This window comes from Callorhinchus milii, unplaced genomic scaffold (assembly GCF_018977255.1).
Source record: "Callorhinchus milii isolate IMCB2004 unplaced genomic scaffold, IMCB_Cmil_1.0 Scaffold5, whole genome shotgun sequence".
NCBI classification, from domain to species: Eukaryota; Metazoa; Chordata; class Chondrichthyes; order Chimaeriformes; family Callorhinchidae; genus Callorhinchus; species Callorhinchus milii.
In genome coordinates, this window is record NW_024704746.1 from 62,304,613 (window position 1) to 62,332,322 (window position 27,710).

Consider the following 27,710-nt stretch of genomic DNA (forward strand, 5'->3'; position numbering starts at 1 on the left):
ATTGTTTTAATTAATGAAGAGAGTGAGACATTCCTAGCTCAGTCACAGCCTGGGGTAATAATAAAACATCCTCTATTCTGCCTCTTAACAAGATGACTTAATCTTAACCCTGAAAAATCCTGACTGCATTGGATGTCCTGACATTTCATGTCCTGCACGAGCTTCCTTGGATAATGTAGTCCCGTGGCCCCTGCCCACCGTGACCTGCATTGAGAATGTTCAAATTCATCATTTATTTGAAAGGCAAACAAGAGCCCTGAGAGTTAGCAGAGAGGGAATGAATCCACCAGTCTGCAGTGGATTCATAACCAGATCCCAGTGACAAAAAGGCACCTTAGCCCATTGCAACCCTTCCACCCCAGCAGCCCCATGCCCAAAACGTGGACATTGACTTTAATCCAGTGGATGATTCCATTGTACTGTGAACACTAGTGAGGAATTTGTACCACAAATCATGATAGCTTATGTTGGAATCTTGCTATAGTGTTTCGTTCACAAAATATACAGTCAATTCACTTTACAGAGTATCCTATGAAGCGCTTTGAGGAGTCTCGACAACCTGATAAGGTGCTATATCAAATTGCAAGGATTATATTATTATTAGTATGACCTGGAGGGCATTCACTAATGTATAGAAATCTGGAGAATCTGGTTCTGACCAAACTGAAATCATCTTGTAATGAAATCTATGCTCCCCCCTCTTTACAGATTACTATGTGGCTGTTTACATGGCTGGACACTTCCTGCATCTCATTAATACACGCCTCCCCGCTTTGACTTGTCATGATTTGTTTTTGTCAGGTAAGAACAACTCAAACGAGTCTTAATGGACCAGATGGAATTTGTGCCCCAAGCCTTCAGTTTCCAATTTTAGCTCTCAGCTGAAGCATCAAGTTTTGGGGACCTATCTCTCTGAATACTTTTAGTTATCTTTACCCACCCCATCCCCCTTGGCTCTCTCACCCCCATCTTGGGTGCCAAGCCAGGGCTGTTAATTGCCTTAGGACATCTTCCTGAAGTGAAAGGCACTATACAAATTTGTATTGCCTCAGAGACGTTAATTTTTATTTCGAAAATAAGAGAGGAAAATACATGCGTTCCTGATAAAAATCTGTGTTTCTTAGGAAAGGATGCCAAAATAAAGAACTGGAACGACCAAGGTTGCCTGATGTCGTTCTCAGACTCTCTGCTGGACTGTCAGTCGGGGAAAATGTACAAAGCTGAAATAGACCAACAGTTTGTGATGTCAATCATGTCCAGCTGTAAACTGGACTGTCATCGATTGGGAGCCCTGCACTGTGCAATCCTGTACTTTCAGCAGCACTCACAAACTGACAAACAGGTAACTGGATCTTCCCCATGTGAAAGACGCTATACATGTGTAGTTTGTTGTTGTTGGGCTGCAGTTTAGAGCTGACCGCCTCATCAGTGAGGCCTTCAAACACAGGCCCGCTACGCTGCAGAAACCACAATGCATCTGCATCGAATAATGTCACTCGAATCCCTGTAGGAATCCAGAATTGCCTGTATTGGTTCACAAATTCTCCCTCTATATCACCGCCATCACCGCAAACTCTTTTGATGTATTTTGACTGTTAACGCGATAAAACTTACCAAGGTCCATCCCAAAATATTCCTCTTTGACCTCATCCTACCCCCAACCCATCCCTCCATATGCTTCTACTCCCAGTTTAGCTGCCTAGCGTGAATACGCTTTGGGATGTTGTCCTGACATGAAACACGTATCAATGCAAATTGTATTGTACAGTAAATGTGTACCAAGATATCGGGTTTCTGATGATATATTTTTATTGATCTCTGTGCAATTAATTGTCTTCCATTCAATGTGCTATTTTACTTTGTTCATTCCGGAAGTTTGTCCCCCAACTTTAATTCCCGAATTGTTTTTGTTGTTTTTGCCTAACAGATTATTGACTGGCTTTGTGATCATTTCTCAACGTCCGGTTCTTTTAATCCTATTCAGGAATTCATACTTGGTAAGAATAAAAATATCAAATCTATCATAAATTTTCTCTAATCCATAACTACAGGGATTGACTTACTGCATTGGTGTAAGTGAACCAGAGTGCAATTTCCCTTTCCCCTGGCTCAGATTCAGGCTCCGCCACTGTTAAGCGCTCTAAGACGCCATCCAGCGTGAAGGCCGCTATATAAATGGAAGTTGTTGTTGGTGCCTTTGTGGACTTTCACTAACCTGGCTTCTGGTACTGATGAGCTGGCTTCCTGTGTTTAATATTAAAAAAAAAAGTCTGACTTCTGGGAGGTGAGATGTTGCCGATATCATTTCCTACGTGATGGGCTTTATGTACTGGAAGGGCTGTTGGTGTCAACTAGACGATCAAACAATTTGCCTTTCTAATTGTTTCTTCAGAGTCACAGATGAAGAAGGGGATAATAATCTTAAATTTGCATTTGGTATTTTGTAGACGTTCATTCGAACTCTTTCTTTTAGCTACTTTGCACAGAAAGGCGATCTCAGAGTTGGCATCGCTGGATAAAGTATTACCATATTCATCCTTGCTCAACTGGGACGGGGTAAGGTTTATTCCGTAGAAATGAACAAGGATTTTAAATGCGCTACATACCAAATGCAAGGGTTGTTATTATTTAAGGAAAAAATTTGAAATGACAATTTCAAAGTTGCACATTTGCAGGCCATTCACGTTCAAACGCAGGATTCTAAGAATTTTTTTTTCTTTCTTTCCCACAATTCCAAATAGGAAATTCCTGGAGTGACTTGCAGAACTGAGAGGGTTTTGCCAGTTTTCGGAGGAAAGGTGAGGCTCCCTTGCAATATGCCTAACAATAATAACTGCAATTTTGAAAACAAAGCCAGGTAGAATTCTGCTATTTGTAGGTCAGCCTAAAGGCTGATTCCCATTTAAACTCTGGCCATTTTTTAAAATTACTTAGTTGTACAGGGTCTCCACAAAGTCCTGTTATGCCTGTGTTTTTTTTCTACGGTGCACTGACCAACAACTGAAACGTGTGGAAGAATGATAATTGTATTTCGAAGTACTTCATTGTATTCAGTGCAAGTATTTAGCTGTATGCAGACGTCCAGAGGATCGGTGTGTGTGAGCACCATCATTTGCATGGCAGATAATTATCTTTCACCATGTTCTTGGAATTTTGGAATACGGGATAAGAGGACTTTGTGGGCACCCTGTATTTTGTGCCTCTTACATACATTCTTCTGTTAAGAATGGTGAGATTTAGATGCCTCCGCGATGTGCTGCAGGGATGTATCAATCAATGTGAATGATTCTCTAGCATGTGGTTTGTACCTATATGATTACTTCAACCCTTAGCCCCTCTCCATCCCACATCATTGTTTTCAGATTCAAAACCATCGAGGATTTTGGGAAGAGATGATCCGGAATGTGGAATTTGTGAAGGTTAAGGAAGGTTTGCACAAGGCACAGTACAATAATATCTCCCTAAGGGTGGTCCAGGACAAGCTGTTTTCTGAGCTGGTAAGAGACTGTTTTGTCAGCACGTCCATTCAGGTGCCTTTATGGAGTTAACAACCGATGAAAAGGATTATACAATCAGATCCTTTTGGTTGGTTGGCAACTGCACTATTAAGAGTATCTGCTGTTCCTTCTATACACGCTACCTGTCAACTGGCACAATTGCTGGTAGCCCTCTCTTGCCTCTGGGCCAGAAAGTTGTGGGTTCAAGCCCCTTCTGGGATTTTCAGTTTAGCTCATCACCCCTGTGCAGTGCTGATCGAGAGGTACCATTCTTTGGAAGCTGAGGTCAGATGCATGTTAAAGATCCCATAACCCTATTTCAAAAGAGAAGGGAGAGTTTCTCCTGGTTTTCTGGCCAAAATCTCCCACATAAAATTGATCATCCAGTTTCTGAGATGTTGCTATGAGCAAATTTGGTTGTTGGATTCATCTTCAAATACTCAGTCACTGCCGCAAGTTTATGAAGTGCTTTGAGATTTAAAGGTGGAACATTATGTGCCTTTGCACATGATTAACCTCGCCTGCAAATTTTGCACATGGGTTGTTAACCCAATATGCAAATTAGGTCTCATAATAACCAACCACCTTATTCTAATTAAATGCTGTATCTACTTTACAAGTTCAGTGAATCCACATTATATTGTAGCCTATCGTGCTTGGCACCAAACGGTTTGTTGCAAATGAAATGTTTTTTTTAAAAAATTTGGCATACGTTCTGTTGTTTATTTCAGAATTTGAAAGATAAAAAGGTTGCCAATCGCTTAAGAAATATTTCAGAAAATGGCAAAAAGTAAGTTCACTTTTTTTTAAATTGCTCTTAGTGACCTGGTTGCAGCACAGTTGCGGGGGGTGGCTGCATTGTTACAAGAAAGGTTATTATTGTTATTATAAGTTTACAATTATGTTGTGCAGGGTCCTTTCAACTGTGGACACATGGAACTCAGGTAGGAAAAGATTTTATCGAGCACTATGTACACTCTCTGGAACTCCAACCTGAAATCCCTCTGACTTGCTTCATCCCTCTACTCTTTCAAGGTCTGTCTCAAAATGTACCTCTATGTCTGTGTTTTTGGTCATGTTTCCTCTCCCCCNACCCGCCTCTTTGTCTCACACCCCCAGCTCAAGTTCCCATCCAGTTCTGTGGATACACGTTGGGATGTCCTCCACTGTCTAAGTTAACACTAAGGTGTTATATGAATGTGTATTGTATTGTACTTCACATGTGTATTTTGTGGTACTCCCATAAGTGCATATTTGAAATTAAATGCTGTTCTGCAGCTACTGATGATAGAATAAATGGAGGTTATTTGAGAGTAATGGGAGTGATCATCACAATGTACCTGACCAGTGAAAATCACATGTTAAGTGTAAGATCTAGGTTAATGGGCACCGTCAGAAACGAACGGGGATGGCCCTTCTTCGTGAAGTCTTGGGACAGTTCTGGAATTGAGGGGGAAGATTGTTCATTGTGTCTCTCAGATGTTGGAAGACTCCAGGAGGGTCACAGAAAGACATGGTGTGAAAAACATTAAATGTACAGGGTTAAACGAGTGCTTGACTGTTTCACTCTTTTTGAATAGACCAGCGAGTGGTTCCACTGTTTCAGGAAGAAGATCACCAGCAGAGGATGCTGATAGGACTGGTAAGGTTTGTAAAATGCGTGCAGTCAGTGTGTAGTTTATCTCTGTACAGAGATACTGAGCAGTAATTGAGATATCAAATAAACAGTGCTGAAAATTCTGGGATGGGAAATGATGACTGATCATGTGGTCAAAGTCATGCTTTAAAAGGTAAGAAGGAGGGAGTAAGTTGGAGAGACTCCAGGATGGAGTTCCAGGGAACGGGGACAAATAAGGCTGAAAGCCCTGCTGCTGATGATGGTGCAATAGGATGGGGGACATGAAGCGGGACCAACATTCACTGAGTAAAGAGCTTTGGTTGAAGGATGCTGTAGAGGCGAAGGTGAGACATGGAGGGGTTTGAAGGTGAGAACGAGGAGCTTGAATTTGATCCGATGGGGGATAGGGAGCCAATGAAACTGGGCAAGGCTGGGGGAGATGGGTTTGCGGAGCCTGTTGTGGGAGAGGACACAAGCTGCAGAGTTCTGGATAGTGCTATACTATAGAGACACTCTTAACAATCCAACAAGTATCAGCTCAATTGCCAAGTTATCCTGGCCAGCAGCAGTGGAAGGTTCCTGTGTTCTGTCAATCTTGTCCCGGTCTACAATTATCTTTCTCAAAGCCTTCACAGTGAAATAAAAAAAACAAAGTGATGGTTTAAGAACAGTTGAAATTGGATCAGAGGCCTACAGACTTGTCCCCTTGCCTTTCTTATTTCTAAGTATACTCCAGGACATCTGAGAAACTGCTGGTGCATGTTATGTTATGGATAGGTTTGGTGGATAGGAGCTCAATGTTGATTTCTGAAAAAGGCAGCAAAATGTTGTACCTTTTGATTAGACTAACCTGCAAACAAAATACAGAGTCAATCCACTTTACAATATATTCTGTGAAGCACTTTGGGATATCTCAATGTCGTGATAAGGCGTTTTATCAAATACAAGCATTGTTATAAACAGCAGAGTGCTTAAGATCAGTTGATTATTTGTGGGTGTAATAATCCCTTCACAAAATAAAATTAATAATTTGGTCACTCAATTCACGACTGTTTATGAGACACTGCCGTGCGCAATTGGCTGATGTGTTTCTTGCACAAAATATACAGTCAATTCACTTTACAGTCTATTCTGTGAAGCGCTTTGAGATATCTCAACGACGTGATAGGGTACTTTATCAAATGCAAGGATTATTATTATTACTAATTATCCAAGCCTTTTCTTCTCTGTTGTGAACGTTCTCAATACGAGTAGGTTAAAAATGTAAGCAACTAATTGTGATAAATCTCTGTTTCTACAGATGGTTGAGAATCTGAAGGAACATTTGTTGAGATATCTTCATCGTGTCGGAAAGAAGAAGATTGACTGCATTGTTAACAACTATGTTGTGAACTTGGTTTGTGGCAAATTTGTTTGTTTCCAGCAACGTTAAATGCATGTTCTCAGCCCCACTATTGAACTTTTAGTCACTTTGCCCTGTTCTCTAGAAATCCCTTCTACTCACATTCTTTCCTCCCAGTCTTCAAAACCCTTCTAAAAACAATTTCCTCTTCAATCTCTTCGACCCTTTTGCTCAGGTTTAAGCTGCGACTCTGTAAAGCACTTTGAGACATTATGTGTGAAAGTCGCTCTAAGTGTGAATTGTAATTGCAGTTGTGAATTTCTTGCCAGGTTACAGTCTGGTGTTTAATTCCATTTGTTTCTCTTAAAGGGATTGTTGTCTTGGTGAACAGGAACAGAACAACGTGGTGTCAAGTACATGTTGTCTCTTGTGCATTGAACAGTTTTACATGATAGATAAATGACTCTGCTTCCTCCTCTTAGCTTGAATGCATCCGACAGATTGTGGATACATTATGGAAAAAATATGGCTTAAGCACCCACATCCTGACCTTGTAAGTGATGATCATTTTCAATCCTCATAATTAACCATGTGGGTCTGCAGTACCAAATCTGCAGTAGCACATTAGCAATGTGAACACTTTCATGTTTATTGCAGTAAAAGTAGAAAACCTGTAATTAGTAAATTCCCAATCAGATATTTTTCTTATTTTATCTTAATTATTGAACAATGACATATTACTTTTAAGAAAATAAAAATTCTTGCATTTGATATAGTACCTTATCAAAGGTTTCACAGAATATACTGGAAAGTAAATTGCCTACATTTTATGGGCGAAACGCGGCAGCTAATTCCGTACAGCAGTGTCCCACAAACAGTCGTGGATTGAAATGACCAATTTTTTTATTAATAAGTTCAAAGACTCTAGAATGAGAACTTGCAGGGTGTGCGGGGAAGTGTGTTTGCATACGTGGGCAAGTTTTGTGTGCTCGTGCTTGCAAACACACACACGTGTGTTTGTGCGCCTGAACGTGTCCATGTTATACACAGTGCCTATTTACAGCTAACTTTATTTGTAGAAATAGTTATGTGGTACCAGGATTGTGATGTAATTTCAACATTGATCTGAATTCAGGAGGCTGTTGAATTAAACCTGTTTGTTGTCTCCGCAGGTCCAACAGTGAAGAAGTGCACTCAGCAGAGAGCGCTGTGTTCCATATGATGAGTCGGATTTTAGAAGCTGCTAAAGGGCTTTGTCTGCCTCTACCACCAGGTAACATCTGGTTCGTAAGCAGCCAGTATTGTCCTGAAGTTTGTAGCTCTCTCAGGCCCTAGATCCCCTGCTAATCTAAGGCCCGAGAGAGCTACAAACTCTTGTTAAAGCAAGATCCTGCCTGCCTGTCCAAGTGAAAGTTAACAATCCCATTACACTGTTGTTTCATGCCTAAGTGGAGAGTCCTTTAGTTTCAACTGTGCTTCACACCTGCTGTAGGGTGGAGGGAAGCTTTGACAGATAGGGTGAGACTGAGGAAGGGAGTTCCTCCCGGTGTTCTGACTAACAACCTCCAGGTAAAATTGGTCATTTACTTCATGTCTGTTTCATTGCGCATACTGGCTTTTTAAGCACTCTGAGACGCTACCTTACGTGAGGACCTATATAAATGGAAGTTGTTGTTACGTTTGCCTACAAAATACACATTTCACTGTACTTTACAGTATACATTACAGACATTCTCCTGATGTGAATGGTACTATATTAAATTCTATTATTATTGTTACTCTGGTTCACTTAATACTTTAGAAGATTGAGTTGACTATTATTGGAATTGCATAAATTAATCCATTACTTTGGTTGTTTTTTTATTTGCAAAGATACATGATTGGAGGTCTGGACTTGGCCTTAATGTCTCTGTTAAAATTTGAGGTTATACAGAATTTGGAAGCTTCTTAAATTCAATTTGGAAACTGGTTGCCTGCTGTTTTATAAAAAGCTGCAGAAAAATGGTTTCTAAGTTGAGGCTGAATATAAAAATCTACCAACATTTTAAGACAACAGTCTGAAGGCTCGAGTCAGGTAGATTTTCAGCTGCTTGTTTGCTTCAAATTCACCCCTTATTGACATTTTTCTGAAGACCCACCTCTTCGACTGCACTTTCGGTCACCCTCCTATCCTATAAGGAGCCCTCAAATCCTCCTTATCCCAACTTCCAGCTCGAGTCCAAATCCCTGGCTGTCTTGTACCGCCCGACGTGAAAGGAATGAAACAAATGTAATTTGTTGTTGTTGATTTTGCGCAAACTTAAAGCAGTCATGCAAATATTAAAAAAAAGGTGCAGTGATCTTATGTTGGTGAGGTTTCGGTTTTTCATGTGAATCAGCCTTTTTAAGGAGCCGAGCCCTGAATTGCACGTTTTTATTGGTTCTATGCAAATCCTTGTTGAAGTAAGCAAGAGTCTTACGGGTGAAATTTCCACTGAGCTCACCCAATGCTACTTTAGGTAAGGTATGATACAGCATAAGATTACCTTTTATATACAACCAGCCTAACCTTAAGAGGCCCATTAAGCTGCAAGGCAGAACGAGTGATTTATTCTTCAATACGCCATGTATCCAAGTGGAGCAGCTTTGTTGATTCTGTTCCTCTGTTGCCATCATACTTTCTGCATGATGCTGGAGACAAGGAAGGATGTGGACTCAAAAACGATCTGACCTTCCTCAATGATGCTCTGCTGCCAACATCCCCAATTCTGTCTGGATGCTTCTTCTGAATTTTCTTTCTACTTCTTGATTTTTCTTTTCCTTCCCCCATCTGTTTCCACTCCCCATCTGTTTCTCCCTCGGCCACACCCTCCTCCCCCCCCCCCCCCCCCCCCCCCACACACACACCAATTCACCCGGGATATTGCACTAGAATCAGGACATTGGAGGCCAAGGAACAGACAGAACTGTGGGAGCAAAATGGAAAACTTTTAATGACACTCAAGGCAAGAACTATTATTTTTGGTTTTGGACTCAATAAGGTCATCACTTTAGGGCAAGTGTTCCAGGGCACCTGATGTTAATTCCGAGCATTCAGGACCAGACAGAACCCCCTCTGCTCTGCCACACCAATCTGCTTCCCTTACCGCACCATGGTGACGTTTCCATCGCTCTCTTTCTGGCCATTCTTGTGAATTTTGTGATTGAGGTTGGCAACTTGTGGCAGTTTCAATGCTATGAATCTACACTTCCTTAGAAACTCTCAAATAGGCCGCATTTGATAAGACCTGGCATCGTCCTGACTACTCAAACTCTCCTGACAAATGTGCTAGTCAGGGTACTGAGCGATATGGGGCAAAGGTGGGTAATTGGAATTGAGGTACAGATCAGCCATGACCTAATTAGAATGGTTGACAGGCTTGAGGGGCTGAATGGCCTACTCTGTTCCTATGTTGCTAAAGGACCCGTCCAGGTAAGACACTCAATTTGAGCATTTTGTCCCAGAGTTGAAAGCTTAAAGTCTAATTCTCTGTATTAATATTTTATATTACTTACTTGAACCTCCAAATTTAATCTCTATTCCTCTCCCCACCCCAGTATAAGGATAAATAACAATGACAACAACTTGCATTCATATAGCACCCTTCACATGGGGTAGTGTCTCGACACACCTAAATTATCCACATTATCTTACTGCAGCTTCACTTAGTGTGTCCACAACCTCCTCCATTGAAATTGTATGTGTTCTCAGTGAAGTTTAATAAAGGAAACAAAGTGCTTCCAAAAGCCAGGTTTCAGACTTAAATTTCCGTGTTTCGAAAAAGAGTCAAAGGTTACCATGAACAACACTTATGTTGACTAATATGTATCTTAAGTGTCAGAAGCCCAAAAGGCTGACTTGGGCGTGGAATTGTGTGCTGAATTGTGGTAACTTGGATGCAGCACTGGATTGAGTGAACTCGTAGCCAGGGTCACTCAGTGATTCCATACTTACACTTATTTATTGGCAAAATTCTGCATTTTTTGCAAGGCAATGCTACTCATATGTTCTGCCGCGTTGCTTGTGCTGGCAATACCTCAACACTGTGCTTTATCAAATCCAACAATTTTCTCTGCTTTCAACACAGGGTATCATACAGTTCATATGCTGTTGGGCTTGCGATGTCTTCCTTTGCACACCCTCCTGCATTACATTGATCACGGTCTGCTGCAACTTACTGAAGTGTTTGTCACCAGGCTGCTCAAAGGTAATATAACGGGTAATATTTATGATTCATTGTGAACCTGAGCCATACAGTGTTGCACCACCAAAAAATTAATTAAAATCTCAAATCCACGTTGAGGTTAGATATGGTTTCCAAGACACACTGCTAGTGAAACAAATGCCCTGGAGATCAGCTTGAATACCTCGATTGAAGGCAGTGAATGGGGGGGCAGCACTTGTATGTTCCAAGCACTGATGTTCCAGCCTATGGTGTAGTGGACAGAGCCGCAGCTTACAGACTAGGGCCTCACTGGTTCGAATCCCACTCAGTGCTGCTCTGAGCCAGACACATGGAGGCCAAATTGGCTTACACTTCCCAGGGATAGGAAAGGGAAAACCAGTCAAGTTTCCTCCTCATTCAGCTCTCTCTACTGAGTGCATGTGAGTGCCAACATGACAAGGTGGCCTGCCAGCACTTACTGCCAAGTCTTGCGCCTGAAAAGTGGGCAGGCCAAGAACACAGAGGCTTATACCATTGAGGAGAAATTAGAAAAAAATACGTGGATGTACTAAGTTTAAAGATTTTAAGAAAAGGTCACTGAAGGTGGCAATAAGGAGCATTAGGAGCCATTACCTTCAAAACATGGTCATTGTGGTCATTTATGTTCTTTGGATGAGATGTTTAAACCGAGTCTCATCTCTCTGCCGGTTTAGGTGGATGTTAAAGATCCCATTGTACTATTTAAAAAGAGAAGGAAGTTTCTCCCTATGTCCAGACAAATAATCCTCCATATAAAATTGGCCATTCACTTCATGGCTGTTTGTGTGACATTGCCGCCATGCTTGCCTACAGAATACACAGCAAATACACTACTACAGTATATCTTGTGAATCGCTTTGAGACGTCCTTGTGATGTGATAAGCACAAATATTATCTGCCTGGAATACATGGCAAGGGATCTCCCAGTCCCTAGACGCAGTGCGCAGAAGTGAGAATGATCCCTAATGTTAAAGAAATGAGCTACGAGCAATAATTTGGAGTCCTGTAGCTCAGTGGTTGAAACATGCAAGTGAGAGACCTGGGTTTGATTCCTGGGCAGGGTGAAACATTGGGCAAGTTTCCTCACTCCACATGCCTCTGTTTACCTAGTAGAAAGTAAGAACCTGGTTGTTAGTCGATTGCCAGATCGCTTTTCCGGGGGTTATAATTCCTTAAAAAATAAATAATAAGTTGGTCACTCAATCCACAACTGTATGTAGGACACACATACATAACCCTAAGTGTGCAATTGGCTGCTGCGTTTCACCCACAAAATATACAGTCAATTCATTTTACAGTATATTCTGTGAAGCGCTTTGAGACATCTCAAACGTGATAAGGCACTGTACCAAATGTAAGGATTTTATTATTTATATTATTATTTGACAGTCCTGAAAACATGAAAACAGACATCTCAGATGGGATCTTATAGAGATGTACTATATTGCAAATGGTATTTAAACTCCAAATAATACTTTTGAATACATCGAGACAAGAGGACAAAGATTTAAGGCAATTTCAGGACACACCAGTATTAAATATGGCTTTACTTAGAGAGTAATTAACGATTGGAACAGGTTACCAGGAAGGGTGGTTGAAGTCAGGATGCTGGACTCATTTTAAAAAACAGCTGGATGCTATAATGGCCCTCCAAGATTGGGTGGGTAATCTGAAAGGATGAGATCAAATGGGCCAAAGGTCCTTCTTCATCCAAATCTCTCTTGTGACCTTGTGAATAGTTTCACGTAGAATAGTTTTCATTTTAAGAGGGTTTTGATTCACATCAGTTTTTATTGGGGAGGGAGGATCAGTACCCAACTAACACTCATCCACAGGTTCCAATCTATGAAATTGATTGTAATTCATACTGGATTCCTCTTTAAGGAAAAGTTACACACCATGTTAATTTACTATGTAGAACCTTCATGTGTGTTGTATCCCATGATGGGATCAATTATATTAAAAGATTGTTTTTAGTATGAGTACATTTTCATGTTATCGACTTTGTGTGTGTTGTACAGACCTTGTGTGTGTGTATATATATATATATATATATGACATGGTACATAGAACTTCATAGAGTGGAAAGCACATTTTTTGTAGCGAAGCTAAGTATTTGTGAGCAGACTGATAATGATTTTAACATGAACTTCTCATCACCCAGTATAATATATTTTTATTTATCTTACTGTTGATGTGCTTGGCCTTATTATTGTAAAAGTTCCCAATTGTTCCGGGAAAAAAAAGAAAAATTGGTTATGGCTTTGTGGCCGAGAAACTGGGGAGTTGAAATGAGCCAGAACTATGAGATCACAGGAGAGAAGCTGTTAAACTGCATGCTTTAATTGCAGAAATGAAACATACTTAATTATGTAGAGCCAAAGGAAAACCTTAGCCCTGCATTATGTAGCATTTATATCTATCTCATGCTGTGATTGTCATAAAACACAATCCATTATCATAAAAGTAGATTGCTTCGTCATGCTGAGATCTTCTTTTAAACAAGATGTTATTGTGAGGAGACCCTCTTGTGTCTCAATAAATCGTATGACAAAATTGTTCCATTTTGAGGAACAATTATTTTTCACAGTAATCGGACAAATTGCTGCCAAATCTGTCTAAAGAATATCCTGTTTAAAGATTTAGGATTCCATAGAATACGCCTCTCTTTGTGGATTTCCTTCGGGGCAGATCCAAGTTCTTTGTAAACATTGGGGCGAGGGCTGATCTGATGCAGGGTTTTCTCCACAATGTCTGTAAATGCAACTATAGTTTCCTCTGGAATGTCTCCAGTTTCTTCTGGCTCTATGATGGGCAGGCCAACTAACCAGGGTGGAGATATAAGCTTCCACGCTCAGGTATTTGTTTTGTGATAAGGCTGCGTTCCATCATGTTACTAACTAAAGAACATATTCTTAAATTAAACCTTCCCACCAGGGCCAGCTTTCATTGATTGAACCTGTTGAAGAGAGCCTAGAAGGGTACTGAGAACATCTGATTTTTGCTGAAGGGACGCAACACCAAAAGAAAGCTGAAACCTCTATAATATGTTGTGCTGGGATGTTTCAATCTTCTGGATCTCAGTGGCTGAAGCAGCAACAATAAATTGCATTTTTTATAGAGCCTTCTATATCGGGAGGACATCCTAAGTTGTAGCGTGTTGAGGGTTTGCACCCGAGCTGGGGGTTCGGTTTGATGGGAGCAAAAGATGACTGAAGGCGCAGTCGAAGAGGAAGGTCTTGAAGGAAATGAGGGAAAGGATGAGGCAAAAGGACTCTAGGATGAGTTCCAGGGAGTGGGAGCAAATAGGTGGAAACCCCACTTGCCAATGACTGATGGGCAGGGCGTGCCTGCCAAGTGGAGGGACTGGGTGGATCGGTAGGGTTAAGAGGTTGCAGAGATAGAGGGAGCAAGCTTGGAGGGATTTAAATGTGAGGATGAGGATCTTGGACTCAATCCTCTGGGGAATGGGTAGCCAGTGGAGGGAGCGATAGGCTCATGGAACCGAGTTCAGAAGAGGACACAAGCTGCAGAGTTCTTGGTGATGTGCAGCTCGTGGAGAGAAGAATTGGGAAGTCCGATGAGCAGAGAGTAGGCGTAGTCTAGTCTGGACATGATCAAATAGTCATACGTGCAGATAGCCTTCACTGTACTATAAGAGTTGTACAGACTCCAAACTATCCAAAATACATTGTAATGCAGAAATGTTCTGCTGATTTGGCCCATTCTTTCTGTGCTGTTTAATGTTGTATTTAGCAGTCAATTGTTGCCTTTCATAGAAAGGCCATGGGTCCTGTATTCTATGTTCTATGATCTGTTATATCCTGGCTAACAATCCCCCAAATAAAACTGGGCATTCCCTCCGTGACTGTTTGTGGAACATTGCTGTGCACAAATTGGCTGCCCACCAAATACACAGAATCACATTACTTTACAGAATATCCTATAAAGTGCTTTGAGATGTCTCAGTGACGTGATAAGGTGTAATGTCACATGCAAATGAATGGATTATTTTATTCTTCCCCACCTCCTTGACCAGTAGATTGAACAGATAGCCACTGAATGGCAAAGTTTAGTTATAGTCAGGACCATGAACAAGATGCCAATCCCTCCCCATAGCTCTGCAATACGTATTCTGTCAACTCAATTTTCCACGTAAGGAGTCAAGTTGTTGGATCAAAAGATATTAACAGTGGGATGCAATGTATGTCTTACGTGCCTGATAACCGTGCAGTGGGAGTACCGTTAGTTAATTCTTCGGGATTTTAAGTGGTTATGCTTTGAAAGTTTCCTTTCAACAATTTTTCAAAGGAAACTTGTTCCACCAATTGAGGAATTTATGTTGTCTCTCAGAAACATGTACCATATGATAGAAGTGACATCTCCACATATGTTGCCAGCATCATTTTCTCATAATCAATAACAGCTCCATTCTCTTAAAAGTGGCAAGATCACAAATGTTTTAATTTCATTGTGTTGATTCGCCTCTCACATTAGGAACATGGAGAGACCACATTGCACCAACACAAGGTGTGAAAAATAAATGAACAATGTTGATGCAAAAAAACGAATCAAATTAAAAATAGGACTGTTCAAATGGACCATTTTGGCCTTTTCCGGTTTCTTGCATTCCTTTGAAATTGCAGATGTTACAAGACTTAGATTTGAAGGCTCCAGTTTAATTGGGTTCGATATGTTTACAACCTGTTTGAGCTTTCACTGTCATGAGTTAACACCTGCAGCGCTCTGTTTGGGATAATCATTCACAGAGATCTGTCCAGCTACATGCAGGCATGTGGGAGCTGTTACTAAAGGGAATATCGTAGAAGGCTTGTTCCACATGAGATTTGCTCCAGAATTATCAGCGCTGCAAATGCTCACTCTGAACTACCCGCTGTTCTTTTTCCTTAACTAAGGAACTGTGCAAATTAAATGTTCCCAATTGCTTTGAATTCATGTGTATTCAGATCCAAATGAATATAACAGTAATGAAAGTATTTTACCACTGTACCGTGTTTATTTGGTTCAGTACATCTGATTAATGCCATTTTATTTCAGTCTAGTTTGGTGTACTGATTCTTTGCATATTTTGTCATGTAACATAGTGGTTAGAGCACTCGCAAGCAAGAGAACCCGGGTTCGATTCCCATGCAAGGAGAAACCTTAGGCAAATTTCCTTACTCCACAAGCCTCTGTTTACCTAGCAGTAAGCAGGAACCAGTTGTTAAGTAGACTAGTGGATCGCTTTCTGGGGGTAATAATCCCTTTAAAAAATTAATAACAATAATTTGGTCATTTAATCCACAACTGTTTGTGGGATACTGCTGTGCTCAATTGGATGCCACGATTCACCCACAAAATGCACAGTTAATTAATTCATTTTACAATATATTCTGTGAAGCGCTTTGAGGTGTCTCGAAGCCCTGGTAAGGTGCTATATCAAATGTAAGGATTTTTATTATTTTAAAATAAAATTCTGCACTTGGATGTATGGTAAAGCATCATTATAATTAATAGCAGCAAGGAAAGTTGGCAGAGGAGTTGTTGGAATACATGAATTTCTAATGACTAAACTGGAACTTGACAAAGCATGAGACCAAGGTAAATTGTGAAATTAATAAAATTGCCTTGGATTGCTTTCAAAGCTTTAACGTGGTCTAAGAGTTTGAGGTACCAAATTAAATCGCTCTTGTGCTTTATACATTTATCTGAATTGTTCAAGAATGCTTCAAGAATTGCAGCAGACTTTCTGTCATCTTTTACCCATATTATTAATAATAATCCTTGTGTTTGATATAATGCCTTATCACGTTATTGAGATGTCTCAAAGCGCTTCGCAGAATATATTGTAGAGGGAATTGCCTTTTTTTTGAAGAAAAGGACATATTGCAGGTGCTTTTTCAGAAGCTGTCGGTCCAAGGTAAAGGTACAGTGTGTTGGCAATCCAGTAAGACACGATATTGCAGTCGCAATTCTCCGATGGTTAATTCCTGATCTCAAACCCACAATGGACTCTGCTTCTACTATCTTCTTACTTATAAGTGATTTCCACATCCGAACCTTTGATCAGTGACTATTGATTCTCCCACGCAACTACACCAGATGCAGTGTTAGCAGTCACGGGAGCAGATTGTCTATCAATGCTCTTGGAGGCAATCTGTATGTAAAAGTTTGAATACCCAGCAACGGTAATGTTTCAAGGAGATTTTTGTTGTATCTAATATTTTTCTGGGTTTGCTTCACACTGGAGGGAGAATAGAGTTGCTGTTTGTAGTACCAGCAGTGCTAGTGTTAAGAGTTACTTCCTTTACTTCCCCTTCTTTCTTGCCCCCAGAATAAGTTTTGAAATAAAGTATTTCTGACTATTATCTTAATAATCTCTACTCCTCTTCAACATTAGGGTTTCAGCCCTTTTCCTAAAGGGGTCAAAATTAAACGCCAAAATCAGATACAAAATCTTTGCAGAATTTTTTCACCGGTTTATTAATTGTAAACACCTGAATTCGAAACACAATGCTTCCAGTCTGGAGCTTCTTGCGCACCACACTTCCTTTAGCAATTGAGACATAGCTGATTTCCTGCCAAAGTTAGTTTCGGTGCTGTTTAAGACGTCAAGCCATTATTTCTGTGAAAGGGTGGTTATGGGGAAGGATGTCACAGTAAGTGCTGAGATATTTCCGTTCCCTTATCAATGCTAAACTACTTCTGTATTTTTCAGCTTATTGTACGCCTTAAAAGTGTCGAAAGAGAGTCCTGTAGATATTACACAAGGGATCTGTTCTGTATTCTGTAGGAACCGGGGAGGTGTGAAACTATAACTGCAATTCACTTGTCACTGTAGAGATGACATGAATTCATCCACAAGATATACAGTTAATTCACTTTACAGTGTATTCTGTGATTATTTAAATAATAAACTGAAGTTTACCATTCGTTGGTTATGAAATGCTAATCTAAAACTCTATGGTTGCAAGTATAAATTCAAATAGATACCAGAAAAGTGGAGTTCAAAATGTAAAATAGTGCGTTTGAGTAATTCAAGTGAGAGGTGACAAACACATGCATAAGGGTTTTGGCTGCATTTGGGGTATGGTCAGAGGTGGGCAATGTGGCGGAGGTGGAGGAAAGCGGTCCTGGTCAGGGACTGGATGTGGGGGAGTAAGGACAACTGGGGGTCGAACCGAACGCCTAGGTTGCGCGCTGGTTCTGTGAGTCTGAGAGAGAGCCCAGGGAGGTTGAGGAGTTCATATCCGCAGAAGTGAAGACGTTGACAAGAGCCAAGGAGTATGACTTTCGTCTTACATTCAGTTGCAGGATGATTGCACTTATCCAGACCCTGATGTCTGCCAGACAAGCTGATAGAACATTGGAGGACCTGGAGTCGATGCTGAAGGAGGCAAAGTAGATTTGTGTGTCATCCGCATACACGTGGAAGTTTACCCCGTGTCTGCGGATGACATCACCCAGAGGGAGCATATACAACAGCTTACGTTTATAATAGCGCCTTCACCCGGGGTAGCATCTTGGAGCGCTGTTCTTGTGGTTGTTTCTGCTTTTCTCATCAGTCAAGAATAATGAGAGACCGGTGGAGAAGGTCTGATAGATTGATTGATCTCATTCTTCGAGAAGACCCACTGTACCGGCTTCTCATTACATTATCGAGCTGTTTCCTTTATCTAAAAATAAACTCCAATGGATGTTGCTGTAGCTTTTGGAAGGCCCTATGTTCTGTAGGTTTCTTAATTGTAGCTCACGTATCAGTTCTTCAGTACTGGGAATCAGTGAATTTTAAGATTATGTTAAAATCTAATTTTAAGATTTATGGGGCTTAATCTTAAAATTAGATCTAAGCCATTTAGGAGTGAAATTAGAAGGCAGTTTTTCACGCAAAGAGGAATAGTGAAATGGAACTCTCTTCCCCCAAAATACTGTGGATGCTGGATCCATTAAAATTTTCAAGACTGAGAGGTGGATTGATATTGTTTAGGTAAGGGCATCAAGGGATATGGGGCAAAGGCTGGAAATTGGAGTTGAGGTACAGATCAGCCATGATCTAACAGAATGGCGGAACAGACTCAAGGGGCTGAATGGTCTACTCCTATTCCAATGTACTACAGAAAAAGGACAGATTATTGATGTACAGCGAGTTTAGCCGTGTATTTGTTCCCCTTGCCAACTGAGATTGGTTTCAATAGAAGTGGCTGCGAATGCACTGCTAACTTATTTCTGATTTTGTACATTTTCTTACTCTCCAGATCTTGATAACTCCAAGACAAATGAGCTGTTGAAGTGTTGCATTGTGGCACGACTGCCAGAGGTAGGTTCTGAGCAGCTGGGAGTTGTCACATTTGTTTACAACTTCTCCAGCACCCCCCTCCTGACGCGAGACAATGTGAGGAATCTTGGCTGTTTTGACCCATCAAACCCACTCCTCCTCAGACCATGTGGGATCCACTCTATCATTGACTTTTCAACGTCTGTTTAATATTGCAAGGGAAAGCTGCTCGTAATTACTGCTTGAGCCTTAAAGTTAACTGACAAAACCTCCAACACTATCCATTCCAAGACCCCATCATCATCTGAACTCACTATCTGCACAGGATAGGATGAAAAGAAAGAGTTGTAAGAGCACTGCAGTAGGATATCAATGACGCATGTGTGTGTGTGTGGGGGGGGGATTGAGTAAGGAAAAGTCAGAAGATAATGGACTAAATGGCCTTTTTCGCATTCTAGGCTTTTAGACTTCCTTATTTCTTGGGGCTCGGGAGAGCAGGAACTATTATTTCTTGTGGGGTGTTTCATAATCTTAGTCTTCTTGTCCTAAACCCCTTCATGTTCCCAAACGGATATTTATCCAACTCTTTTCTGAAGCAGCTATCCTCCGTCACAATTTGATCGTATTTGCCTGGTTTCCGCTCTGTTGGATCTGAAACCCGGTGAAACAGTAGTCTTTCAGACAATTTGTCAGCATTTGTTCTTCCGGTCTTTCATTTTATATATGAATATTAGTGGTTAAGACGATTTGTTATAAATTGTCAAGCCTCCACCACCTGTTCAGTTGATGAACAGGAGTGGATTACAAGCAGAGCTGAGGCTTAACGGTGATTTTGTGCAATATCTGGTTAAAATGGCAAACAACAACTTGCATTTATATAGTACCCTTCACACGGGGCAGGGTCTCAGAAGCTGACACCGAGCCGGCGGGGGGGGGCGGGTGGGAGGAGGTAAGCATGCTCGTAGATTCATGTCTTCGCTCATGATCTATTATACTGTACAATAAATATCACCCCACCTCTGTCAGCTGTTGTGTAACTGTGAGTGATTACGCCAACATTACTGAAGAAGATTCCGAGCTGTAACTTTAGATTTCTGGGAATTGAGAACCCGTGAACGTTTCATAATTTTCATGCCAAATACAATCTTTGGGAGTTTGATGTGCAGGAAAGTGAGAGAGACTGTGCCAGATTGTAATCCCATTCTGAGTACCGTGATATCTGCTAAATAATTTGCATTCTTGAGGTCCAGTAAGGTTCCATCGGCAGGGAGGCTGCAGGGCTTATCACCTTGTTTGGAGTGTTTGTATTTATAGCAGTAAATAGGAACCCAGTTGTCAGTCGATTACTTTCCGGGCGTTAATCCCACCAACTCAGCGTCAAATCCCACCTACTTTTTCTCTTAACCCCTCTACACCCTCCATGGATAGTTGTAGAATTGTGGCGTCCTGTAGCGTATTGGTTAGAGCACTCGCCTCGCAAGCGAGAGGATCTGGGTTTGATTTCCGGGCAAAATATTGGGCAAGTTTCCTTATTGCAACGCCTCTGTTTACCTAGCAGTAAATACGAACCCGTTTTTTAGTCGACTGGCGGATCGCTTTTCCAGGAGCAATAATCCCTTCAAAATAAAAATAAATTTAAAAGATTATTATTTGGTCACTCAATCATGACTGTTTGTGGGACGCTGCTGTGCACAGTTGGCTGCCACGTTTCGGCCACAAAATATACACTCAATTCACTTTACAGTATATTTTATGAAGCGCTTTGAGACGTTTCGAAGACGTGATAAGGCGCTATATCAATGTGAAGGATTATTATTGATTATTATTCGGGGGGAGAAAATGGGATCCAAGTGCTGTCATCAAAAAAAACATTGTTTTTTGTAGGAAACTGCTTTTATTTCAGCCAGAATAACTTATAAACTACAGGTTTTAAGCACTCTGAGATGCTACGTCATTTGAAGGTGCTATATAAATTCAAGTATAGTTGCTATAATCAAAATGTCAATGAGACAAAAAAGGGGATGATTTCTAAGAACAATTTGAAAATTGTGGGGTTTCCTTAGAATGCTCTGTATATTGTTTGTGGGACACTGCTGTGCGCAATTGGCTGCCATGTTTCACCCACAAAATATACAGTCAATTCACTTTGCTCTGAAGCGCTTTGAGACGTCTTGGCGACATGATGAGGTGCTCTATCAAATGCAAGGATCATCATTATTATAAATTGTGGAGATAGGATTTTGTGAAAGTAGCTTTGAACGCGGTGTGCTCTAAATTGTAGATGACTGGAGAGAAAATCTGGCACGTCTGGGAACATCCAGTTAGTTCATCCTGCATCGCACGTAACTATGTGGAAGCTCTGCTCAAAAGAGTGAACACCCAACAGGTGAGCAGGAAAGTGTATTTGGGAGCAGGCTGGCATTGTTCAACATGTCCTCCTCCAGCATTGCACTCTTATAGCATTGCACAGTATCGGTGTGGTTTGACTGTAGTGAATGTACATTTATTTTTGTATTACCTCTCGGTGGAGTAGCTGGATTTACGTAGTACTAAAGCTTAAGTCTGCGGAATTGAAGCACTTCTTCTATTCTTATCGTCCAACGTACCGATCAGGCGTGTTTAGTATTGGTCTGATGTAGAGCAAAGTATCCTTTGCACTAGTTAACCTCTTCGGTTTAGCAACTTATTGTTTTTCTCTGAAACGCAGGTTAAGTGGCCATTTGGGTGAAGTACATGATTCTTGCTTTGAATACCTGTCACCGAAAAAGGTTTCATTACCCATTTTACAAGGGAAAAATTCATGGAATGAATTCCACAAAACAGTGACACAATAATAATGGATCCGGTTTACAATGGACTGTATTTTTGGATGTACAAATTGACAGAATTTGCGGAGTGTGTGCGTTTATAAGCTTTTTTGGGTTAAATGCCACTTGCATTTAGTGCATATGTTATCAGCACTGCTGAGGAAGTATTTAGAATAATTATAAACTCATTTCTAACGACTATATGTGATTCTCGTTTGGAAAAGTAAGATAAGTGGATCACATTTACACCACAGCCAAGTCCATTTGATGAAGCTCTTGTACATTATTCTTAATCAAAAACTATGTTTATAATCAGCAATCAGAATATTATTGTCTTTGTAGTTCCATTTTAACGCAACCTTTTTATGTAGTAGGGCAAAGGAGGTGATTCTTATTCTGATTTTACTTTTAGAAATCAAAAGTTTTTTCCATGAGGGACCAATCGCCTTTCGAGCCCAAGTTTTTGCCTCTGACATGCCTCATCAGATTCCTTACTGAAATGGAAGATCAAGGCATGTATGATTAGCTGTTTCTTTCTACGTCGTGATTTCAAGTTCCTCTCACTCGCCTACAAATCATCGCCCTCGCACCTCCCTACCTCGCCAAACTGCTCAAACCCCACTCCTGAACCCGGCTTTCTGCATGTCCCTCATCCCCTTTGCTCCACCATCGGTAGCCGTGTTTTCAGCCATCGGGCTCTGTAACGCTTCATTAATAATAATAATAATCCTTGTATATGATATAGCGCCTTATCACGTCGTTGTGACGTCACAAAGTGCTTCACAGAAAATCTGTAAAGTGTATTGACTGTATATTTTGTTGGTGAAACCTGGCAGCCAATTGCACACAGCAGTGTCCCACAAGCAGTTGTAGATTGAGTGACCAGATTTTTTTTTAATCGATTATTGCTCCCCGGAAAGCGATCCGCCAATTGACTAACAACCGAGTTCCTACTTACTGCTAGGGAATCAGATTCCGATATTACAATGCTACATTGCCAGGCATGTTGCCTTGGAGCCAACTCAGGCCCAAACGCTGCTCACTTTTTTTCTCCCCCTTAACCCCCACACAAACAGCCATGAAGTGAATAGTCATTTTTTTGTATGAAGGATTGCTGGCCTGGACACGGGGAGAAACTTCCTTCTCTTTTTAAATAGTCCCATGGGATCTTTAATATCCACCTAAACCGGCAGAGACGAGACCTCGGTTTAAACGTCTCATCCAAAGAACATAAATGACCAAAATGTCCTTGTTATTAAGGTTATGCCTCCTAATGCAAGGATGTACAAGCCAAGAGCAGCTGAATTGGCCTAGCCCAGTACATTTAAGGGGTGGGAATGGGGGTTGCAAATGATGGTGCCTGAACTTTGATTAAATTGATGGCTGTTTTTAAAGATCCCTATAGATCAGATGTTCTCACCATCCCAGTCTCGAGTCTGCATCTGTGGTGGCAAAATGGGAAAGCTAAAGAAGGGTTGAAATCCATAAAACCAATAATAACAATTTATCATCCATTTCTTGGCTTGGCTTGCCTTGGCTTGGAATGTCTCAAATACTTCAGGAGTCTGTGACCAATCAAGTTTAATGGTTAAAAAAATGTAATGCTACGTGCATAGTTTACATAAACTAAGTATTTGTGGTGGAGAAACAAGACAGATTTATTTCAAGCTTCCAAACCTTCCTTCCCTTGTTATTTTTCCATAAATACATGTCGCTACATTTTACAGTGTGAAGCGCTTTATGTGAAAGGTGCTGTATCAAATGCACTGCCTGAAAGGGATGGTGGAAGCAGATTCAATAATAACTTTCAAAAGGGAATTTGATATATACTTGAAAAGGAAAAAATTGCAAGTCGATGGGGAAAGTGCAGGGGGAGTGGGATTAATTTGATAGTTCTTTCAAAGAGCAGCACGATGAGGCCGAAAGTCCTCCTTATGTATTGTAAGGATTCGCCAGACTACGGCAGACTACGGCATTACCTCACCCCTCACGCTGCTGAAGCCCTGGTCCACGCCTTTGTCACCTCAAGGCTGGACTATGGGAACTCTCTCCTCGCCGGCCTTCCCGGCACCTCCCTCCACAAGCTGCAGGTCATTCAGAACTCTGCAGCTCGTGTACTGTCCCGCACCAGGCTTCGGGACCACAACACTCCCACCCTCGCTCGCCTCCACTGGCTCCCCATCCCCCAGAGGATTGATTTCAAGATCCTCATCCTCACCTATAAGGCCATCCACGGCCTTGCTCCCTCCTACCTCTCTGACCTACTATCCCCCTACCTACCTGCCCGTACCCTCCGTTCCTCTGGCTCCGGTCTGCTCCACGTCCCCGCCCCAACCGCCCTACCATCGGTGGTCGGGCCTTCAGCCTCTCAGCCCCAAGGCTCTGGAACTCTATCCCCAGTGCCTTCGCCGCCTCCTCCCTTTCCTCCTTCAAGGCCGGTCTCAAAACCTTTCTCTTGACCGAGCCTTCAGCTCCCCTCTCGACTCTCTCCCCTCCTCGCCTCCCCTCACCCTGACCATTTCCCCCCTCCTCGCTCCCTCCCTTCCCTCCCCTCACCCTGACCATTTCCCCCCCAATGCTCGGGTCATGACCCAACTGTGCAGCGCCTTGGGACGTCCTCCTGACGTGAAAGACGCTTTATAAATGGAATCTTGTTGTTGTTGTTGTTGTAAGACTCTATTAAATGCAAGGACAATGATTATTATGCTTGGCAAAAAGGTACTGCAGCCTGCCTGTGTCGCTGTGTGATATGCTCACCAACAGGGACACAAGAAGAGTCCCAGGGTGACTCTCTTCCTATTTGGAAGTCTATCACTTTTGTTCAGGTCTTCCTCATCATAGCGTGACTGACTGATGGCTGCACATGTTGGTTATGGTGAATGTGGATACAATAACAAAATTACATTTGTAAAGCTCCTTTCACGTCGGGAGGATGTCCCAAGGCGCTGAACAGTCGGGGGTCAGGACCAGTATACCAGTGTCTACTCCTGTTCTGCTTTCAGTATGTCTAACAATGAGAATGGTTCTCCTTCTTTCTGCAGCGTTGAATCCTTTTGAAGAGCAGGAGAACGTGGACGTAAAGTTTGTGGAAGAGATAGCACTGAAGCAAACACTGGCTCTTCTGGGCCTTGAGAATCTTTAGAATGAACAATGCTGATCCTGTCCTACCATTTGCGATATTATTAAAGGGAACACCTTCAGCACAGTCCTGCCAACCTACCACTGATTGTGTAGATGGAATTGCTGTGGACCGATGACTAAAATGGCCAGCGGTGTGGTTCAGTATTCAGGTTGGAGGGCTGCATGTACAAACGAGGATTTGACCCTAGAGTGAGTTTATTTGACAAAGTTGTTTGCTGCGTTGCTAAAACGATCCATCTGGAGTGTGGAGTTTGGGGCAGAGAGAGAACAATTTGCTCACTTTACCATGAAGTTGGCAGGGATCATGGTTGTGGAAAGATCTGGGCCTGAGCCCATCTGCTGCCTCAGCTGAAAGCTGCACAGCAGGAAGGCTGAAAATTGAGTGAAGCGTGTAAAATGTTTGTATAGTTTATATAGCATTGTTCGAATCCACCATAAAGTGCTATTTATCTCATTCCCAGGTTGAGTTTCGCATTCTTAAAGGTGCTCAGACTGGAATATGTTACTTGTTGTTACTTATATACTTTTAAGTTTTTTAAATTAGTTATTTGTTTTAATAAAAAAATGTCATGGTTTCATCTGAAATGTTTAGGAAAAGCTGGCAGAGCATCTGAGAATTGGGTCGCAGCCCATCAAGGGCAAATATTACTTGCCTTGAATTGACTGAGAATTAGTAATGTTTATTGTTTGAAATTCTCAAAACATAGGACACAGCATCGCTAGACGAAAGAAGACTAAGGTCCATCTAGTTCGCCTTCCATCATCCTGTCAGTCAACTGCACATGTCATGTCCCAAACCATATACTGTATCCCAAGATATTATTTCCTAAAATAAATCTATCTAATTCGCTTAGATAGATTTAACACTTTTGTCGACAAAGCTGGCTTTCCACACAGAATCTTAATTTCTGACTTTTCAGTAGCGAATATTGTCTTCCACTTATTGAAAATAATGCAACTTTTACCTCTGGGGAAAGAGAGTTTCAAGTTCCTGAAAGTGATTGACCGTCAGTGAGGAGATGGCCACTTTCAACAAGACTGTGATAAACGTCTTTTGTCCATTATAAGATTACATAAAGTTTAATTTGAAAATGTACATTTTATGGCTCTGCTCTTATCTCTAGTTTGTATTTTGACTTTGTAAATGTCAGTACATTGCACGTATGTGTCTCTTGCCAGCTTCAAGACAAGAGTTGCCCATAATGATTTTTTAAATATTGAATAAAATAAACAGATTGCTCACTGGTGTGTATTTTATATTCCTATATATTGTACATAATTCATCCCATAATAATAAACCTCGGCTCTGTATGAACTAATGTGCAAAATGTGCTCATGGCGGAGAATGGGGAAAGAGTGTTTCTTTATCTGATTAGTTATCTCTAAATAATCATATAGTGACGCATGATTATTATTACTTTGTTCCAATGCAGGAAATCCAAATCCACACAAACATTCAGATCAAAATGTTACACATCTGTTCACAGGAGAACGTAAGAAACTGGTCTCGTCAAAGGAAATTCAAGTCTATGCTCTGGAGTAAATGTTGAAAATGCAGCAGATCTACTTATTAAAATGGGATAAGCATTGACGTTTGCTTATTAACTTAAAGAGGGTTACTTCAGTGTTTACTGGGTTAAGAAATAAGGTAGAGGGCACATTATTCACAATAATTTTTTTAATCTGTTGAACCAGAGGGACCAGACTAGAATAGCCAAGTCTCCCTTTAGCCTCTGTTGGCAGTTGATAACTTTGTCAGAAATATTTACTGATGTTTTAATTCACTAGAAAATATTGTAGGCCAGGTCTGTGCATTAAACAGTGCTCTGGGACCTATCCTGCGTGAGGGATGCTGTATAAATGCAAGTTGTTGTTAAAACTGTTGTGCAACTTTTATTTTCCGGGTGAGCCCATCCCTCTTACTCCCCTTCACTTAGGTAGCTGTTAGGTACCTTCCAATTCCATGTTTAAGTGTCCATTATTCACGTATGAACACTCGGCTAATCTGAGAAAAACTGTGATTTTATGTTCGTTCAATGTGTGCTTAATCTCTCTTTTTTTAAATGGCGTAAAACTTCACAGGAGAAGCACATTAATCATTAATTGCTGATAAAGCAATAAATCACACAGTCACTGCCTTTACAGTATATCCTGTGAAGCGCTTTGGGATGTCCTCCCGACGTGAAAGGTACTATCACAAATGTAAGGATTGTTATTAGATTAAATTCCTACCATCTCAAATGGTGCTTTATTGCTGGTAGAAGAAATATCGTACTTACATCCAACTCATTCATGCCTCTTTATCTCCACAATATTCCAAGTCATAAAGGTAACAGTTTACTGCATTTTCCCCCACTGTATTTCCTTTACTGTATGGATTTCATATATCCATATAGAGGTATGGATATATTAAATAGGTTCCCAACTAAAGAAAATGCTATTAAAACAGCTATATAACCGGTTAGAAACAAAGCTGGCCAGATTGATGGGTATAAGGGCGAATATGGTTATAAATATTTGCACGCTGTGTTGATCTTGAGCTGCTGAGAGCAGGCAATACGTTTTGTGCTAACGCAGGTAGATATTGTGATCACTATTTAGTCCTCTCCCCACCCATACCTTTTGATATTTCTCTTCTTCAGATTTTATCTAATTCCCTCTCCAGGAAATAGATTTTGCCTTAACTACCTTTCTGGGTAGGGCATTCCACATCCTGACAACCTTAAAATAAGTGTCCGTAAAAAGAATTCTGACCTCTCCCTGTGCTTGTTTGGGAATTACCTTAAATCTATGCCGTCTAGTTATTA

The 27,710-nt window shown here is 41.1% G+C and overlaps 1 protein-coding gene across 2 annotated transcripts; it reads left to right on the forward strand.

Annotated features, from left to right (window-relative positions):
* The first annotated feature begins 720 nt into the window (after window positions 1-720).
* On the forward strand, window positions 721-26,145 carry LOC103176991 (gamma-secretase-activating protein). Of its 2 annotated transcripts, XM_007890902.2 has the most exons (17): window positions 721-801; window positions 1,125-1,342; window positions 1,928-1,997; window positions 2,474-2,556; window positions 2,742-2,798; window positions 3,363-3,497; window positions 4,229-4,287; window positions 4,410-4,441; window positions 5,078-5,139; window positions 6,416-6,511; window positions 6,940-7,010; window positions 7,630-7,730; window positions 10,564-10,683; window positions 18,936-18,997; window positions 21,237-21,341; window positions 22,175-22,274; window positions 24,804-26,145. In XM_007890902.2, the coding sequence occupies exons 1-17, from the start codon at window positions 729-731 to the stop codon at window positions 24,902-24,904; spliced, it is 1,545 nt and encodes a 514-aa protein (XP_007889093.2). In that variant the 5' UTR covers window positions 721-728; the 3' UTR covers window positions 24,905-26,145. The 2 variants fall into 2 exon arrangements, with proteins under 2 accessions (XP_007889093.2, XP_042191642.1); XM_042335708.1 differs by lacking the exon at window positions 2,742-2,798.
* The last annotated feature ends 1,565 nt before the right edge of the window (window positions 26,146-27,710 follow it).

Excerpts from the sequence above, each read along its gene's own strand:
- LOC103176991 (XM_007890902.2), top strand. The coding sequence starts at position 729 with ATGGCTGGACACTTCCTGCATCTCATTAATACACGCCTCCCCGCTTTG. Across the intron at positions 6,512-6,939 it reads ACAACTATGTTGTGAACTTG|CTTGAATGCATCCGACAGAT; the intron begins GTTTGTGGCAAA and ends TCCTCCTCTTAG. Across the intron at positions 7,731-10,563 it reads TTGTCTGCCTCTACCACCAG|GGTATCATACAGTTCATATG; the intron begins GTAACATCTGGT and ends CTTTCAACACAG.